We start from the raw sequence: 19,605 nt of genomic DNA on the forward strand, positions 1-19,605 counted from the left end.
TTCCAAAATTGAGGCCATCAGACTTAACATCTCTTCTTCCTCCCCCTCTCCCCCTGCCCCTATTGCTCCACCCCCATCCAACACGCAACTCTGGTGCTCCTTCCACCCCACATCTGGCGATGAAGTTCGCTCCCTTATTCTTTCCTCTCCACCCTCCACCTGTCCGCTTGATCCCATCCCCTCTAACCTCCTTCGTTCTCTCTCTCTTACTGCCTGCTCCTACCTTGCACACCTACTCAACTTATCACTCGCCTTAGGTGTTGTACCCTCCTCATTCAAACACGCTCTCATCTCTCCCATCCTCAAAAAACCCAATCTTGACCCCACCTCCCTCGCCAACTATCGCCCCATCTCACTTCTCCCCTATGCCTCCAAATTACTTGAGCGGATAGTCTGCTGTCGTCTCACCAATTACCTCTCAGACAATTCCCTCCTCGACCCTCTCCAATCTGGCTACCGCCCCCTCCACTCTACTGAAACCGCCCTGGCCAAAGTCACCAACGACCTCCTCTCAGCCAAATCCAGGGGTCACTTCTCCATACTCATCCTCCTCGACCTCTCTGCGGCCTTTGACACTGTGGATCACCCCCTCCTTCTGCAAACTCTTCTCTCTCTTGGCCTCTCTGGTTCTGTCCACGCCTGGTTCTGCTCTTATCTCGCCAACCGCACCTTCTCTGTCTCCACATCTGGCTCTGCCTCCACCCCTTCCCCTCTCCCGGTTGGTGTCCCCCAGGGCTCTGTTCTCGGCCCCCTACTATTCTCGCTCTACACTTCCTCACTCGGGACTCTCATCTCCTCCTATGGTCTTCAGTATCACCTCTATGCTGACGACATTCAGCTCTACGTATCTTCTCCTGATCTCTCTCCCACTCTCCTCTCTCGTGTATCTGACTGCCTCTCTGCCATCTCCTCCTGGATGTCCTCGCGCTTTCTCAAAATTAATATCTCTAAAACTGAACTAATTGTCTTCCCTCCCCCCAGGCTCCCCTCTCACCACAACCTCTCCATCGTGGTTAATAATTCAACCATCTCCTCTGTCACCCAGCTCCGCTGCCTGGGTGTCACCCTTGACTCCTCTCTCTCTTTTGTCCCCCACATCCAATCTCTAGCCCAAACCTGCCGCTTCCAGCTGCGTAACATTGCCCGCATCCGGCCCTTCCTCTCACAAGATGCCACCAAAACCATCATACATGCTCTCATCATCTCCCGCCTCGACTACTGCAACCTTCTCCTTACTGGCCTCCCCCTCTCCCACCTCGCCCCCCTTCGCTCTGTTCTTAATGCGGCCGCCCGACTCATCTTTCTCTCACGCCGCTCCTCCTCCGCCTCCCCTCTCTACCGTGCCTTACACTGGCTCCCCTTCCCCTACAGGATCCTTTTCAAGCTCCTCACTACCACTTACAAAGCCCTCTCCCAGTCTACTGCCCCCTACATCTCCAACCTCCTCACCATTCACACCCCTGCCCGCTCCCTGCGCTCGGCCAACGACCGTCGCCTCTCCTCTACTCTGATCACATCTTCCCACTCCAGAATCCAAGACTTCTCCCGAGCTGCTCCCCTCCACTGGAACGACCTCCCTCGCTCCATCCGTCTCTCACCCAGTCTGTGCTCCTTCAAACGGGCACTCAAAACTCACCTGTTCCTCAAAGCCTACCAACAATCCACTTAACCCTTACCTCGTTGCACCTTCGCAAACATCCTTCTCTTGTTCTCCCCTCTCTCCACCAGCCCCACCCTTCTCTCCCTTACTTTAATGGCTCCCTCCTGTACCTGTTTGTCCACCCTCCCTTAGGATGTGAGCTCGTATGAGCAGGGCCCCTCTCCCCTCCTGTCTCCATACCTGTTCTTCTACTCCATCTTCACTCATATGTCTGCCCGGAGTTCTGAAGTATTGGTACTTTGTGTTTATTGCTGTGTACTATGTCACCCTGTATGGTCTCCTGTTTGTATTATGTACGGCGCTGCGGAAACCTTGTGGCGCCTAACAAATAAATGATGATAATAATAATAATAATAATTTTCTTTCCTTTCTCTTCTTGCTTGCTTCTTTCTCTGTCTTCTGCTCCTTTACACTCTACACTCGCAGCGGCAGTGGCGTGACGTCACTACCCGGCGCCAGAAGCCGGGAACTAGGCGCCAGGTAAATTTCAAAATGCGGTGCTGCTACAGTGCAGCACCGCATTATTGCGGGCGGGCGTTCGGGCGGGCGGGCGGGCAGGCGATCTGTCCTCGGCCCGCATTATTTATGTATAAAGAAGTCCTTAGTGCCGCCCTCCAGAGGCCGGCGCCCTAGGCAGCTGCCTAAGGCTGCCTAATGGGAGCGCCGGCCCTGCATAAAATACACATTATATGGATAGTTGTAGTAACAGCTGTGAACTATGTATTTATAGTACATATTAGCTATTAAGACGGCCGTACATTTCTGTGCAGAATACCTTTGAGTCCTGTCCTCAGGCTATTTAGCGTGTTAACCCCTCAGTGCTGAACCACTACATAGAGCCTGCTGACCAGTGTGACTGGAGCCTTCTCTCAGTGATTGGTTACCTCCTGTCACTGAATGACATATGCCACATACTCATATCTATATATAGAAAGACAATGATCTAGTGAAACAGGTATTGCCTCATTTGTTTTTAATTTGCATTGTTTCTCAATAACTTCCCCTTTTATTGTTTAGTGCTTAGGGGAGAGGGCATGGGGAAAATATTAGGATATTTTCTTAACATTATTATTATTATTACTTAGGATTATCTACCGCTCTGATTGTCACTGACAGGGTCCATCTATTATGGAAGTGTGTTGTGTACTGCAACCCCCCCTAAAGAAATTCCAAAAACTCAAAGGTGATAACAAAGCCACAAAGCAGAGGCTGATGTCATCTCTGAAATGTGTTCTTCCCCCTGTGGTTTTATAACTTGCAAACTGTCAAATGTAGCCGCTGCAGAAAACCATTTTATTAACCTTTTATTTATCTATTACTCTCTGCTTTACAGAGAATATTTAATCATTTACATTTCTCCCCAGTGGAGCTTACAATCTATACTCTACCAAAATAAACACACACATTAGAGTCAGATTCATAAGAAGCCAGTTATCCTACTAATATGTTTTTAGAATATGGGAGAAAACCCTCAAACACAAGGAGAACATACACGGTGCCCAGTGAGCTTTCTAAAATTGGCGTAAATAGGTTTTTATATTTTAAATGTGCAATGAAATGGAGACAACAGAAAAGGTTTCAGCCTGGATAAGTGCAGCTACTGGGCAGTTGTACTACCCGGTGTGATAGAATTAGGAGAGAGCTTCAAGGAACAGCATGGTGGCTTAATGGTTAACACTTCTGCCTCACAGCACTGGGGCTAGGAGTTTGAATCCCAACCATGGCCTTATCTGTGTGCAGTTTGTGTGGGTTTCCTCCGGGTGCTCTGGTTTCCTCCCACACTCCAAAAACATACTGGTAGGTTGATTGGCTGTTATTAAATTGCACTTAGTCTCTCTCAGTCTGTGTGTGTATGTTAGGGAATTTAGATTGTAAGCTCCAATGGGGCAGGGACTGATGTGAATGAGTTCTCTGGACAGCGTTGCGGAATTAATGGCGCTATATAAATGTATAGATGATGATGACTCGTGTCCAGATAATGTAAATGTATTACTTATTTATATAAGACTTGGAAATGCAGAGTAAAGCAATTTGTGAGTTTTATTCCCATTTAACTTGATTTGTTTTGCTATTCTGTATTTTCTATACAAAGCGTTGATGATAATGGGATAAGTATGCCCCTTATGTACATGTTTTGGGTTTTTTACTTTAAACGTTAAGATTTAATCTTTGATCTGGACATACAGCCTAATTGCTGTATATTTAATGATGGATTTAAGTGGAAGTTGCTGTAGTGTTTTATCATGTATCCTTGTGGACACATTTATTTGCCATTTGATCATGCGTGCTATAGTTTTATCCAGTAAAACTACTATTGTTTTTTAAAAAGAAATACATACTATTTTTTTTTTTTTTTTTTTTTTTTATATATAATTGTGTATTTGTATAACGCCACCATATTACACCTGCATAGTCCAGAGAATCGTGTCCCTGCTCCATTTGAGCTCACAGTCTAAATTCCATTTATGTCAGAATGTAATTAACCTGTTGGTATGTTTTATTGGGCAGTGGGATATATACCGGTGTATATATATATATTTTGTGTAGCGGTGACTTTGTGGTCATTCCTGGCTTTCCAATAGGAGTGTGTTCTCTGTGTGGAAGTCTGTGGTTGAAGGGACATCCTGTATAGGGCAATCCCGAGTCACAGCAGCAGAGAATTACAGGAACCTGACCACAGAAGCAGCAAAAACAGCCAGAACTGCAAAGGAACAACTCCTGAAAAAGGTAACCAACACAACATATTGTCCATTGATCTGTGATAGTCACCAACAAAGTGTCAATTAGTGTATTGTAACATTTGTCACGTGTTTACAGGAAGTGAGACCAGGACAATGTGTATGAGCCGGTATACATTTCTCTATATTCTCTCTTAAAGGTCTTCATTCTTAAAGGAGACATAATCTATTTTTTTTCTTTCTAATTTTATCTCTTCTATATAATCTCACTTTCTGAAGTATTAAAACATCATTGATCTGGTGCTTTAGAGTTCTGCTGTTTGGGAGATTACTAAAGGTCCTCTCTCATGGCTAATATGATGGTAGGAGAACTTTCAAATTCAGCTCTTTCAACACTTTGGGAGAAGCTTGTCATGTGTGTTGAGCATTGACCAATCATATGACTAGACGCTTTGTGTAGGAAGCACTAGATTTCAGTATTCTTTGGCCATTGCTGACAGGAGTATTAGTCATTAGAAAGGGGCTTTAATTATCCGCCAAACCTCAGTGCTCCCAAGCATCAGATTCCTACTGTACTGATACTTGGGGGAGAGAGGTTTAATAATGTTAAAATGTGTTTGTCTGAACATCTCAAGTGTGTATTTCCAGTTCAAATAATAATCAAATCACGGTGTATTGTGGCATTTGCAGAGCATTGAGCAACTTTTAAAGGTGCAGAATGAATTACTGGAGACGGTGAAAGAGGTCAGCAAAACGAAGAAGCATTATGTCCACCTGGAACGTGTGAGCGAGGTGGTGAAAGAGAAGGCTGCTGATGCTGAGGCAAGGTGAGACCCTTTCAGACCAGGCCAAATGAAGGGTTAAATGGAAATAAGAGGGGCAAGATGCATGAATGTGGGTTGATGTTTGTTTGCCAGGGGCTGATTTTTAATCCCATTCCAACTATGTTATTCTGGACCAGAATCACTCAACCTACTGCTTGCAAAAACAATATGACTTTATTCTAAGATACACACGTGTTCCACTGAGTCACATTTGTTATTTGTTTAGTTGTGTCCTTGATAAGAAATAGAATAGACCCGTATATTTTATTAAGTCAGATCAATAATGGTTTAACCTTTTATAGATGGTACATTTTAAAATCCTGGTCCAGTCTCACAAATGCTTTTCTGCCTTCCCGTTAGGTTAAAAAAGAGTGATCATGGCATCTTCCATTCCAAAGCAAACCTGCAAAAGCTCAGTGCCAAGGTATGAATAATACTCCGGTCCTGAAAGCGTTTCCTGGCAGGAAACAAGAGTTTAATATATTGGCTTTACTTGTTAGAACATTCAGAAACAATTATCTTTAAAAACCCGAGTGAACTACCAGACAAATTAAAGTCAGGATTAGTGCCAGCAGCCTCCAAATGATAAACAGCCATTCAGTGCTTTGTTTAGATGGAAGAGACAACTTAACAACTTCAATAATATCCTATTAGGCTGACACCTATATAGATGTACGAATAATAATCCCACATTGGAGCAATCTGGTCAGTGTACTATTGCTATCAAATTCAAGAATGTTAATATTGTGATAATCTGCTAAAAATTCTATAGTTAGAATTGATAAATGATGTTCTTTGGAGAACAAGACAATAGATCAGGACAATATGATATTATGTTTGTATTCTGCTGTATACACATGTAACTACTACTGGGTAAGACACAAGGTCCGCCATGTAAAGGCATTACTCAAAAGCATAGATTCCTTTTGGAGAGGCTTACTTGCATATTATCTCTAGGATGTGTAGCTTTGTAATCTTCCTAATACTTCTCATTGTTTTATTAATATACTATAACTTATTTTTTGTATTATATAAAGATGTATTTGAACTGTTATTCTTGATTTCCTTAGATGCCACTTTCACTAAAATGCTGAGTTCTACATTATTGTGCCATGTAGCCACATTCTATTCCGCTGACTCATTACATATTGCAAGAGCTGAAATTGGTGAAACATAATCTGAGCGGAGCTAGATTTCATCTCATTGATTTCTGGATTTGTTTTACATTGGGATCAGCAGGATTTAATGTTATCATTTTTTTTTTTACTTAGTTTTCAGCACAGTCGGTGGTCTGCACGCAGCAGCTGTCTGAGGCTCGGAATGAGTACCTGCTAGCCCTTGTAGCTGCGAATGCCCATCATGATCTGTACTACCTCTCTCACCTGCCTGATGTCATGAAGGTGAGCTGTGACCATCCTCTTGCTTCTTCTCAAGATAAAGTGTTGGTTCTCTTCCTGCGCCTTTAGCACAAGTATAATGAAGCCTTAGTCCTATATTTTATTATAGGACAGGCCCGGACAACCTGTGGCTCTCTAAGTGTTGTGAAACGGCAAGTCCCGGCATACCCTGACAGCTGTCAGCTGGCAAAGCATGCTGGGGCTTGTAATTTCACAACAGCTGGAGAGTCACGGGTTGTCCTAGCTTGCTATACGTAATGGAACTCCTGCATGGGCACTGCAAGAGATCCCTGGGCATGTGCAGAGTCAGAGACTTCCTGGCTCATCAGTAACATTAAGGGCTCGGTCACACCAATAGTTTTCACATTTCAACAAAAATGCCTCTTCGAAAAAAAAGAGTTTTTGTTTTTTGTTTTAATTTTTTTTTTTTATTCAAACGGATTTAAAAATTCTCTTTAAATGTATGAATAAAAAATAACCTGTTAACATATGAAAACCGCAGCATGCATCATGTAATGTACTGCACGGCTTCTGTATGTCACCGCATCGTATAAATGAGCTTTATTAAAAACAATGTATCTTGAGAATGCAGTTTTCGACAGTTAACTATTGTATGCAAACTGCATTACAAATATATTGGTGGGCACCTTATAGTTCTGAACAGCTTAAGTTGATCTACTTCAGAAATGTGAAAAATCATTGTAGCTGCTTGGTTTAGATATAAGACTTGATCTCATTTGTAATTATAGCTTTAATATGGCTTTATTGTGAGCGGACTTAGTAATGTAGTAGTGACAGTTATATACAAGAGAAAAAGGCAAATTTATGTCTATAGTCTGTCTAAATGGTACGGGCCGATAGGGCACTGCAGCTCTCTGTTACCCTCCCAGCCTCTTTATTATAAATAGAGGCCGGTCTCTGAACACATATTTAGTTATTTACTTGTGACCCATTGTTTGAGGTACCAAGTGAATGACAGCATTGGGACTTATTTCATTGGTTGCTATAGGTTACAGCATTTTGTTGCTTTTTGCACCATGTTATTAAACATCCAGCTTGTAGCAGTTTAATCTGAACAGCCTATTGAAAACTGGTAGTCAATTGGCAGCTGTGTGTTTCAGCCAGTCATTGCTGTTTACACATTTTTATTAATTAACCCCATTATGTTTAGGGTGTGTAGACTATAAAACACATTATTCTTCTTTCTGAACCAGTCTGTTTTCTTTTCTCTCCTGCAAGCTTGTCTATCACCAGAAACTGTCTGCTTGTATCTGTACATTGGATTTTAAAGGGAAAATATACCCTTGTGTAGAAGTATGGGTTTGTTGTAACTGTTTCTCTGTGTGTTCAGCACAATGCATACCATACATTATTGTGCACCAGTAACAGCTTTGTTTTTATTTACATATTTGTGAATTACTGCTTGCTCCCACCATGTACAATGAACCCTGCGGAACAATGCCTCTGTGGTAAAGTGCCAATGGGAATATAGAATACTTTGGCAAGCAACCTCTGTCTGATGGGTGTAACCCTTTTGCTCAGCAAAAAAATATTTAACGTTGTTCCAGTACAATGCTCCTTTAAATCACATGATACATGGGCACAATATTTAGTTCATCACCTGGACATCAGTTCAGCTCCTTTGATTTGCTTTGCTGGGATCTCAAGTATTAAACCAATTACAATGCCATCTATTGGAAACACTGCTCCTATTTTTAATATTATATGCTACATTTAGCTTCTTGAAATGCAAATGCCTTTTATTATTATAGATAATTTAAAAAGATTGGTTGGGGGGTTGTGTGACTTCGACAGCTTAATGCATGGCTGTTTAGATTTGGAGCTTGTATCTCCTTGTACCTAATCAATCTATGGTCAAATATACAAAACCACATGGACAGAGGAAGCCCCCTAGACAAGGTAAAATTAGAATTTCCACTTTCGAGGCTCTAAGTTGCATGGGTTTAGTCCAGCCAGCATGGCGATGGTTCATATTCTACAGTCATGGCCAAAGGTTTTGAGAATGACACAAATATTATTTTCCACAAAGTCTGCTGCCTCAGTTTTTATGATGCCAATTTGCATATACTCCAGAATGTCATGAAGAGTGATCAGATAAATTGCAGTTAATTTCAAAGTCCCTCTTTGCCATGACAATGAACTTTATCCCAAAAACATTTCCACAGCATTTCAGCCCTGCCATAAAAGGACAAGCTGACATCAGGTCAGTGATTCTCTCGTTAAGACAGGTGAGAGTGTTGATGAGTACAAGGCTGGAGATCACTCTGTCATGCTGATTGAGTTAGAATAACAGAATAAAAGTTTTAAAAGGAGGGTGGTACTTGAAATCATTGTTCTTCCTATGTTAATCATGGTTAGCTGCATGGAAACACGTGCAGTCATTATTGCTTTGCACAAAAAGGGCTTCACAGGCAAGGATATTGCTGCTAGTAAGATTGGCACCTAAATCAACCAGTTACTGGATCATCAAGAACTTCAAGGAGTGAGGTTCAATAGTTGTGAACAAGGCTTCAGCGTGCCCAAGAATGTCCATCAAATGCCAGGGCCATCTCCTAAAGTTGATTCAGCTGCGGGATCGGGCATCACCAGTGCAGAGCTTGCTCAGGAATGGCAGCAGGCAGGTGTGAATGGATCTGCATGCGCAGTGAGGGGGAGACTTTTGGAGGATGGCCTGGTGTCAAGAAGGCCAGCAAAGAAGCCACTTCTCTCCAGGAAAAACATCAGGGACATACTGATATTCTGCAAAAGGTACATGGATTGGACTGCTGAGGACTGGGGTAAAGTCATTTTCTCTGATGAATCCCCTTTCAGATTGTTTGGGGCATCTGGATAAACGCTTGTCCGGAGAAGGAAAGGTGAGCGCTACCATCAGTCCTGTGTCATGCCAACAATAAAGAATCCTGAGACCATTCATGTGTGGGGTTGCTCCTCAGCTAAGGGAGTGGGCTCACTCACAATTTTGCCTAAGAACACAGCCACGAATAAAGAATGGTTCCAAAACGTCCTCCAAGAGCAACTTATGAACAGTTTGGTGACGAACAATGCCAGCATGATTGAGCACCTTATCATAAGGCAAGAGTGATGACCAAGTGACTCGGGGATCAAAATATTGAAATTTTGGGTCCATGGCCAGGAAAATCCGCAGACCTTAATTCCATTGAGAACTTGTGGTCAATCCTCAAGAGGCGGGTGGACGAACAAAAACCCACAAATTCTGACAAACTCCAAGCATTGATTAGGCAAGAATGGGCGGCCAGAAGTTAATTGACAGCATGCCAGGGCGAATTGCAGAGGTCTTCAAAAAGAAGGGTCAACACTGCAAATATTGACTCTTTGCATAAACTTAATGTAATTGTTAATAAAAGCCTTTGAGACTTTTTAAATATTTTTGTCATTCTCAAAACTTTTGGCCATGACGGTATATGTTGACACATAGTGATTTATAGATTGTTTGTTTCATTGCGTCGGACTGTCTTTTTTTTGTTTTCACATGCACAGTGGTCTTAATTGTCCTGGTTGTACTTTCTCAAATTATTTTATTCACATTTCATTAATTCAAAGGAGTTCACCTTGGTTTCATTGGTCATTGTAATGTATTACCCCCGTAATAAACTTTCAAATGTTTTTTAGTTTGAGTTGTCACTGCATCAATCTAAAACCAGCCACAAAGCTATAATGTGAGTGTGGCCAAAAGTAACAACTCACCCAAAGTTTGATAGAGATCATTGAAATTTTAGGCTGGGTACACTAGTGTTTTCAGTCGATTATCGGGTCAATCAGACAATCACCAACCGGTTGGCCCGATATCAGATTAGTGTCTATACTGATGCACGGTTATCATTCCAAAACTCATTGTATCGTTGAACGATATTTTTAAACTGTACTAAAAATCTCATTCACCACTGGAATGATGTTGTTCCAATTCTGCAGTGAGTATGCACTCCTGATACCTACAGTTTAAAGTCATCTTTTCAGCCGATGGTTATCTGGGCTAAGGGGGCCTCCATTCCCCCTTCCCCCATCCCCATGCGAGGCCCATGGGCTGTAGTCCAGTTAGACCTTGGGTTAATCGGGCCCTGATGGTTATGACAGATGAAGAGCACAGATCTGAAGATAAATCTTGTAAAAAATGTGTAGTGTGTACACATGAATCGCACGCTGAGCAGGACTTTTTTGTTTAGTTTTTTTAGTTTTTTTTTTTTTTATCCATGTTTGGAAAATCATCATAACATATCGGGAGAAAATGTCAGTAGTGTGTACCCAGCCTTTGAGTGTTAGCAGGACAATTTTGTTAATGGAGGATTTCATTTCCATTCACCTTCTAGACTACAATCCCTCAGCCCCAATTTACTCTGTTGAAATGAAGGAAATATGTTTGTTGATCTGGTAATAGCATTATCGTCTACGTTTGTTATGTTCCATTTGTGTGACGTATATCCCATATAAGCAGTGCCCGAACTATTTGTTGTAAAAGCTTATTGATCATGTGCTGCATGCTGTCAATTTCTCTCATGGAAGAACAGCTGTTTGTCATAGTAGGAATAGTCATAAATACACAAAATAAATATACATTTGGAGCCTGATTCATTAATGCATGCCAAACGAACGTATTGTGCGTTATTTTTAAAACGTACATAGATTGGGCATATGCACTTCCGTATTAAGCAAGGAGCGGATGTAAATATACGTCTGTTGATGAATACGGGTATAGGTAATAAAATTTGACCCTTCAGTATTAAGGTCCCACATTGTGTGCAGTCATATCCCATGACCCTTCTATTAGTGTCCTCATGACGTCATGTGACCCGGAAAACTTGTGTTGTTGACTAACTATCTTTTGTTGCAACACACATGATATTAACTAATAAGTCATGACTGTTTCCTGAAGGGAGGGAGTGGGAGAATGTCAGATGTTTTCTCTACATAATCATTTATAGAAAGTGTTCACATTAAATATTCTTTTTCCTCTTTAAAGGCCATTAGTTTATAGTGAGATTGTGTTACATAATATGTGATGAGGCATACATGGGCTACTGTCTGTTCTTCCATACTGTCCAGTGTTCCATATTATTATCACCAGGCTTGCACCGTGGCGCTCTTATATAGCTGTTAGTACAATGTGGTTGTTACCAGTTCAGCACTGAACAGATCCATTCTATTCCTGCTTCTGAGTATTGGCATGAAACTGTTTCTTAATGAGGAAGAAGGATTTCCTACTTTCCCATAGCTTGTTTTTGATAACTTACTAATTTCACCTAACAACTATTGTTTATAGAACACTCTCCTCTCTTCCCAACTAGCAGAACCATGGGTTCCAAGTCATGGATCATGGTAGATATCATCCCCGCCACTGCTGTAATGGCTACTTGTTCCCAGATGTCAATACAGGGACAATTCAGTTTAAACGTTGTCAGTCTGTGATTGTGTGGTGTGGTGCAGCCCAGGGCGGGATTCCTTGTGCTTTCCAGTCTGTGATTGTGTGGTGTGGTGCAGCCCAGGGCGGGATTCCTTGTCCTTTCCAGTCTGTGATTGGGCTAGAAACTGACACTGCGCTTTTTTGACGACTGTCAGTTTGTGAATTCTCTTTAACTGGGGGTCGCTGCTGTTGGATCCACAACATCACAGCATTTAAATAAATGTCATGGGTGGAAATCCACTCCCAAAATTTTTATTATTGAGATAAAATGATCAGATACCACAAGTTGGACGTAAGCGGTCTGTACATTTTTTTTTTTTTTTTTACTATGAAACTTTTGTGTTGCTAATTTCTCATAGCTCCATATAAGTGCATGCTACATTGTAAAACACTTCTATGAATAAACACAGGAAAACACCCACGAGTCATTCTGTTCTACGTATCACCACATAAACCAGATTTGATTTGAAACTTGCTTCTTGCAGTTAGTCAGACAGAAATACCAGAAGGGGCTTTTATTCAGTCCGAGAACACAGATTGCAGAACCTAGCTATGTCTTTGTTCACATTGTAACACTTTGTAAAGGAGAACTAGGCAGTGCTACCTTATCCAGCTGCGTTGGCCTATAGTTCCTGTTAGAATCTGTGGAAGTAACTATAAACACAGATATAAGATGACATGAGTATTGTACCTTTTGTATAAGGTTGTGTGCAGACAGATTTACATCCGCACGATGTAATGCCAGTCGCCGGTAGAGAAGAATATTGTTGATCTAGAACAGGCTTGGCTAACCTGTGACACTCCAGGTGTTGTGAAACTACCAGTCCCAGCATACCCTTCCAGCAATAAGTTGCTATATATTGGCAAAGCATGCTGGGGCTTGTAGTTTCACAACACCTGGAGTGCCACAGGTTAGCCAAGCCTGATCTAGAAGGTAGTGGACTGTTACCTGATGGGGTGCAATGACCCCTTCTGTACCAGTGGCGAAGGGTACATCAGGGGGACACATCTGCTAGCGGGTGACATCCTGGGCTATTACCTAGCTTCAGGCAACCAGTTAGTGTGCTGATGTCATTCATTTCACAACCTGAAATTTCTGCAGCATGGTTCCCATCATTAGAGAGATTGTTCTAGTACTCAGTCAGGGTTGGGGTGTTCATTTAAGAATACTATACAATCGCTTTAAATGACCAGCATTCTCTCCTCTCTAGCTATCTCGGTACTTTTCATGTAATGGATTTATTTGCAAGTAGACGTCTGAATATTGATAACAATTTATCACTAATCTCCATCCATATAGCAAAAATGGAAAGGCTACTATAGCTACTAAATACATATTCCATTTGAATGACATCTGTTTTATAGATAGATTTATATTGATCCCATGAAAGTCTGCTGTGCTCGGATTCCAGTAATGCCATTGACCATTTTCCTACACATGATTAGGTTCTATACATTCTTTCATAGATTATTTGTCTGCTTCTTTTGTGTTGATGTTTGTGTTTCGTAGTATCCGTAGTAGTAGCTTTTCTTTTGTTTTGTTTTTTAAACCCAAACAGGTTAGTGGCTTGATTACAAGCAATGGACGTTTTTGTGCACCTCTTGGTAACGCGAGAAGAATTAACTTTAAGCATACCTACTGCACCCATGTTTGTGGCTGAAGCAATAGCCATGAGATCGCAGACTTTCCATTGGTTTAGAATTAATCTTCACGTAATTGAAATTCTACTTTGGAACTATTGACCTCACTGAGACACTGATAAGCTGTAGGTTTAAAAATCCATTTTGGTGTTGTGACATGAACCACATGATTCCCTTTTTGTGACACGTCAATGTTGAAATATTGTAATAGAACCAGAATATTTCATAATGGAAATGGAATTCTGGCAATTTTTGCATATTAACAAGAAAAACCGTTTAGCTGGATGTATATTATAATAAAAAACATTAAACCACCATTTTGCTGTTTTTCTCTTTGTTGCCGGTTGTGTATATATAATATGTGGTCAGAGGGTACCACGGTGCTGTGAATTTGCTGGGGGGGGGGTTTAAGCTGACAAAAGAAAACTTGTGCAATGCTTTCTTATAGCAGATGCTGCTGTTTTTATTGTGATCTATAAACTGGTTAATAGCAGACATAATGCCTATAAACAAAAAAGAAGAAACCGATTTAATGTGTGACTTCTTAATAATAAATCTCACAGCTTGTGTCTGATCGCCCACAACCTAACCCCAAACATTTAATTAAAAATATATACAAATACTTACTTGAATCTGTACCCTGTGTTATTGACCATGTTCTGCTCTTCAGCTTGTATTCCAGACACAATAAAAGCTTTAAGCAATATATGTTCTGTGATTTTGGGCAGGTTTATTGGATGTGAATGTCTAATCACCACCTTCCCCCTTACAGTTATCAGTTCCTATTACTCATCATGTTATTAATAAATACTGATAGGAAGTAGTACAGCGATGGTAGTCAGTGTATATAGTACTACAGCTATACAATCTCACACTCTCTAGTTATTGTGTTACAGCCATATGAGTGAGTGGGGTTTCTTCTATTACACTATCTTCTGTATGTTGTACTGGATCTCCTAAATATGGATGTCTAGTGGCTGGCTGCATGTTATAATAAACGGTTAGTTGATGGGTTTCAGTAATTACAGTAGAAAGGTCAGAATATCAGACCTTTGTTCTAATATCACAGTGTTTGTGGCCCCAGGAATCTGAATGGGCAGGTTGGTAAAAGGGAGATCGCCAAAAGCGGATGTTGGATGTTGTTGGCTTTTGGCAGTGTGCCGATCAACCGGCTCTGGCCCTACTCTTCCTACGGTGTATGACTAGATTGGACACTTACTTATCCAGTCACTCAGCGATCCAGTGGGCGTCGGTGTGATCAGTATTGGATGAAACAGCATGGCTGCAAATGCTGCACAACTCTGTGACTAGGTAGGTCTGGTGTGCGGGCAGTCTGCCTGTCGTGTAGGGTACGGCCAGTGGTAGCACACACAACTGCCCCATAGCCACATGCTGCTGTACTGGCAGCAATATCATATAGCGCAGTAGCCATAGATGTAGGAGGGGCGATTTTAAGGCAGCCAGGATTAAGAGCCTAATATAAACAATGCTTTTCCAATTTCTTCATATCTACCTGTATATTTGTAAGAGACAAACTACACAGATTTAATATTTTGGGGTCTTATCCTGTGTGCTCCAACCAAAAAAAACTGTGTTGCTATGTCATTTAGGCTAGATCCCTCTTATGCATTTTTATTTTATTTTGCTTAAAATAGATGTTATCTGCCAACTGATAAACTATTAATGTTATAACTGTACAATAACAAGTAACTATACAAAATCATAATAAAATATTGCAGTAAAAGTTGTAGCCAGCAGTCATTAAGAAGAAATGCATAATTGAGCGAAAAACCGTCAGTTCCAAAGCCCATTCCATCATTTAGGTTTCTGTCCATTATTATTATATAGCGTAAGCATGCTGTGCAGTGGTTTATATTTGGGAACAAACACAGTAATAAAACAAGATTGGGTATTCGCAGACAGACAAAGCAGTAACTATCTGTAGGAAAACAGGAGTTTGGTGAAGTAATACAGATTGAATATTTGTCCAGCTAGATTGTAAAGGTAAAATGTGCTTAGTGGGCTATGATCCAGTCACACAGCGGTGTTTGTCTGGGGGTCAGAGGGCTGTTTGAGTATAGAAAGGTCTGTGTTAGCTTTGTAAAGGGGTGGGAATCGGGTACAATAGACACAAGGCAGGTTAAGAAGGTGGTTCGGGTATTGATAAATATGTTTCTGTATTCTGGTGAGGCATGTGTCTGTTTCACCTGACCCGTCTAACAGCTACTGTGTTACAGTCTTCCAATCAGTTTACTCAAGTCAGTGTTTACATCCAATCAGATTAGTATTTAGAAACTTTTATTTCCGATCTTATCACATTGTTTTAATCATGTCGTATCATTAATTTCTTAGTCATGAATTAACCATAATTTATGATGCAAAAACATTCTTCTTGGCACAGACCTTGTTTGTTGAAATGATTGATTGTGTAATCACTGACTACTACATAGTGCTGTAAAACTGTGGACTCTTGTTTTTACAATTCCAGAGAAAATGTATTACTGGCGCCACACTGTGTTGAAATTGTAGTATTGCGGATGATTTTCTGTTCCTATGTCTTTTTTTTTATCTCTATTTATTTTCCAAACATAGTCATCCAAATTCATCTTTTTTTATATATTATTTTCATTATGATAACATCAAAGTCATTCAGGGACCTCCATTTTACACAGGTGTACATTACTGCATGCCTATACCTAAATATTGTTGTTCTAATTAGCTGGGAAAGTTTTTGGGGTTTTGCCTCCTGGAATATGATCTATCATACTGTGTAAACTTTTCCTGTTGTATCAGCTTTGTGTTTTTGAGAATTATTTAGTATATTCTTTTCCATATTATTCTGTATGGAACATTTATGAAAACTAGCACAGAGGGGAAAATGGTTGGTTCTTCTTAGCAACCAATGAAATGTTTTTGTTTTTTTAAATTTTATTTTCTCAATTGCACTGGAGAAATGACTTTTAGGGGTATATTTTTTTTAAAAAGTAGAGGTGTTGCCTATAGCAACCAATCAGATTCTAGTTTTCATTTATTTAGCACATTCTACAAAATAACTAGAATCTGACTGGTTGCTATGGGCAACACCTCCACTTTTTCAAACCCACAATTTAGTAAATGACTTTGATTGCTATGGGCAACACTACCTTTTTCTTGTAATCCAGTCATAAAATCCCCTCTTTTTTGTTTTGTTTTTTCAATGTTTTAGTCTGCTGTTAATAGGACGAGCTATCTGAATGGGGCACTAATGAATAAATCACTGGACATGGATAAATATTGTTAAATGTTAAACCTTTCTACGTTCATACACTAATGAACATACGGTTTTCTTCAGTGCTTAGATGGGGATCTTTACGAGAGGTTGAGAGATTACCTCTCCCTGATCAGTAAGACCGAACTTAATACCTGTAAGTCAACACAAGAACGATTTGTGGACATCCTGGAGGCTTCACTTCAGGTAATATCTGTTTTTCACTTGGAATCTGATCTGTTTTTCTTTTTTTTTTGTATTCCGTTGTATTATGTCCTATTGTTTCTAGATAAAACAAAGTGAGAACTCTTGAAACCACAACATGAATTCATCAGGAAGTGGTGGGTGCCAGCAAACTATTATTTATTCATTCCTGAAACCGTTATGTTTTCTTTTGTAATATGAACTGAACCTCGGTACTGACCAAGGCTATGTCTATAAAATGCTTAAATCCACATCTCCATTGCACAACTTGTTACTTCCAGGAATGTTATTTACATGTGTGGGGTAGTCTGTATTGCACAACACAAGCTTAGCAGGAGACCCTATTATACACTGAGCTCTAAACAGGACACAACAGTCTGTCTGCAGGTGGGATTATGTTATATGCTAAGTAATCAGCAATGCAAAGACTGACATGTACATTGCATGTTTAGTGTGATGACTCCTGCAATGGAGATGCAGGTTTTTATATTGTCTGTAGGAAGGAGCATTAAAAATGTAAATTTCCTATTAATTATTATTGGCCTCCTTCAACTATATTTAGCAAAAATATATCTCTGAGCAGCTGATTGGTCCTCGGTTGTCCTGACCACACTGGCCAAGAGACCTAAAAGTTACTTATAGCTTCGCCAGGTCAGTTTGCCAACCTAAAAGATGCACAAACACAAAATCAGCATTTTATAAATATGTAATTTCTACTTAAGTAAAAAAAAAAACTCAAATACCCCAGCACCCCCCAAAGCCAAACTAAATAAAAATAAAATAAACCTTTTTGAATGCTATCACCGGTGGTAACACCATTAGAAAATGCCTAATTTTACTCTTTCATAAATAGGCCCCAAAGTCCCTTGTTCGGTCTTTTGTTGCTGTAGTATGAAACTCTTATTGTTTGTTATAGAGTGTTCTGTTTATAGCCAGTTTAAACAGTTGGTACCCAGAGATAGCAGTGACGTACTTTCGACACCCTTTTGAGCTTTTGAACAATTTAATGTACTGTAGGTTTTAACACATTTGATTTAGAAATTCACTATTGGAAGACTTAGTTCATGATAATAGACTTTTCCCTTTTTCTAGTAGAATAAATATTGCACTTTCTGGTCATAACATATACTTAGGACTTGTTTAGGTGGAAAGGTATCTGTTTCCCAGTGGTATATTCTGTATAGACCTATAGCTGTGCAGGTTATTATATATCGATGTGCTATAATACTATATCAATACATATAGGTAGTCTCCCCAGTGAAAGGCACCCTGTTACTCCACGGTCCAGTACTCTGCTAACACATATTATGTATTCAACATATACATATTATATATTCAACATGTACTTTATTTATTTTGGTGCTGACTTTTTGTCATCTATAAAGCAATTTACAACAACAGACTTAAATGTGGGTCATATTGATACATCACTCCTACTATATGTTTAAATCTCTCTCTCTCCCTCTCCCAGGTTTCACGGCAGCAAAATCTGCAGCTTTTCCTGAAAGATACCAATCTCTTTCTTCCTACACCTATGCAGCAGTTCCAGCCTGCAGGCACAGACAAGGTACTTGATTTGGGGAAATTGTTAAGTGGGAACATTCTCCAGAGATATCCAAATGTAAAGTCCTAATCTGAGTCTACAGATGCACATTTTCCCTGTATCAGGCTGAGACAAGACCCCTCCCCCTTTTACTTCTATGTTATATGATGTCACTGAAAACTGTTTGGAATACAGGCAAGAGGGATGCTTTAGATGTGTCTGCAATACTTAGGCATTGAGCTTTTAACTTTTATTGACTAGAACACAGACTAGAATTACCAACATAGCATGTGGGCTGCACAGTGGCTTAGTGGTTAACACTTCTGCCTCACAGCACTGGGGTCATGAGTTTGATTCCTGACCATGGCCTTATCTGTGTGGAGTTTGTTTGTTCTCTCTTTGTTTGCATGAGTTTCCTCCAGGTGCTCCAGTTTCCTCCCACACTCCAAAATCATACTGATAGGTTAATTGACTGCTATCAAATTGACCGTAGTCTCTCTTGGTCTGTGTGTGTGTGTTAGGGAATTTTCTTTGTACAGCGCTGCAGAATTAATGGCGCTATATAAATAGATGATGATGATAGCCAATCATCAACGATTGTATTGTATGTACTCTGTCTCTCAGGAGTATTAATCACATTGTTACAACTTCCCTTCTGGCAGTATATTACCTATTTATTGTGGCGATAGCCTTCCACATTGACATTTATTACTAAGGTCACTCCACACAAACTCATTTATTTATTATCAATTATTATTTTTTGTTTATTTTGGTTTTGCTTCGGTTTTAGGGCTTAATAAAAGATAGTTTTGATGGGGGAAATCACAAACCTGATAATATAATTTAGTCTTGTAATAATAAAAACCCCCAAACAATTTTTTTTATTATGCTTTAAAACTGAAATAGCCTTTATAATATGTATGTAACTTGGTGTTTCTTATAGCAGCACAGGTGTCTTACTGCTTGTATATTAA

The 19,605-nt window shown here is 40.2% G+C and overlaps 2 protein-coding genes across 3 annotated transcripts in view; one reads left to right on the forward strand and one right to left on the reverse strand.

Moving 5' to 3' along the window:
* The window catches only part of LOC142152881 (protein diaphanous homolog 1-like), a 418,442-nt gene extending 400,301 nt beyond the window's left edge, over nucleotides 1-18,141 (reverse strand). The window contains exon 1 of the mRNA XM_075209944.1: nucleotides 18,135-18,141. The gene's annotated coding sequence lies outside the window, so the exon portion shown is untranslated. The remainder of the gene's footprint in view (nucleotides 1-18,134) is intronic.
* FCHSD1 (FCH and double SH3 domains 1) overlaps nucleotides 1-19,605 on the forward strand; it is a 61,246-nt gene that overhangs the window by 23,268 nt on the left and 18,373 nt on the right. For both annotated transcript variants that reach the window (XM_075209942.1, XM_075209943.1), the window contains exons 5-10: nucleotides 4,243-4,387; nucleotides 5,029-5,165; nucleotides 5,523-5,586; nucleotides 6,434-6,562; nucleotides 16,969-17,091; nucleotides 18,560-18,655. In XM_075209942.1, coding sequence (XP_075066043.1) covers nucleotides 4,243-4,387; nucleotides 5,029-5,165; nucleotides 5,523-5,586; nucleotides 6,434-6,562; nucleotides 16,969-17,091; nucleotides 18,560-18,655 — 694 coding nt within the window. The remainder of the gene's footprint in view (nucleotides 1-4,242; nucleotides 4,388-5,028; nucleotides 5,166-5,522; nucleotides 5,587-6,433; nucleotides 6,563-16,968; nucleotides 17,092-18,559; nucleotides 18,656-19,605) is intronic.

This window comes from Mixophyes fleayi, chromosome 4, assembly GCF_038048845.1.
Source record: "Mixophyes fleayi isolate aMixFle1 chromosome 4, aMixFle1.hap1, whole genome shotgun sequence".
Taxonomy (NCBI): Eukaryota; Metazoa; Chordata; class Amphibia; order Anura; family Limnodynastidae; genus Mixophyes; species Mixophyes fleayi.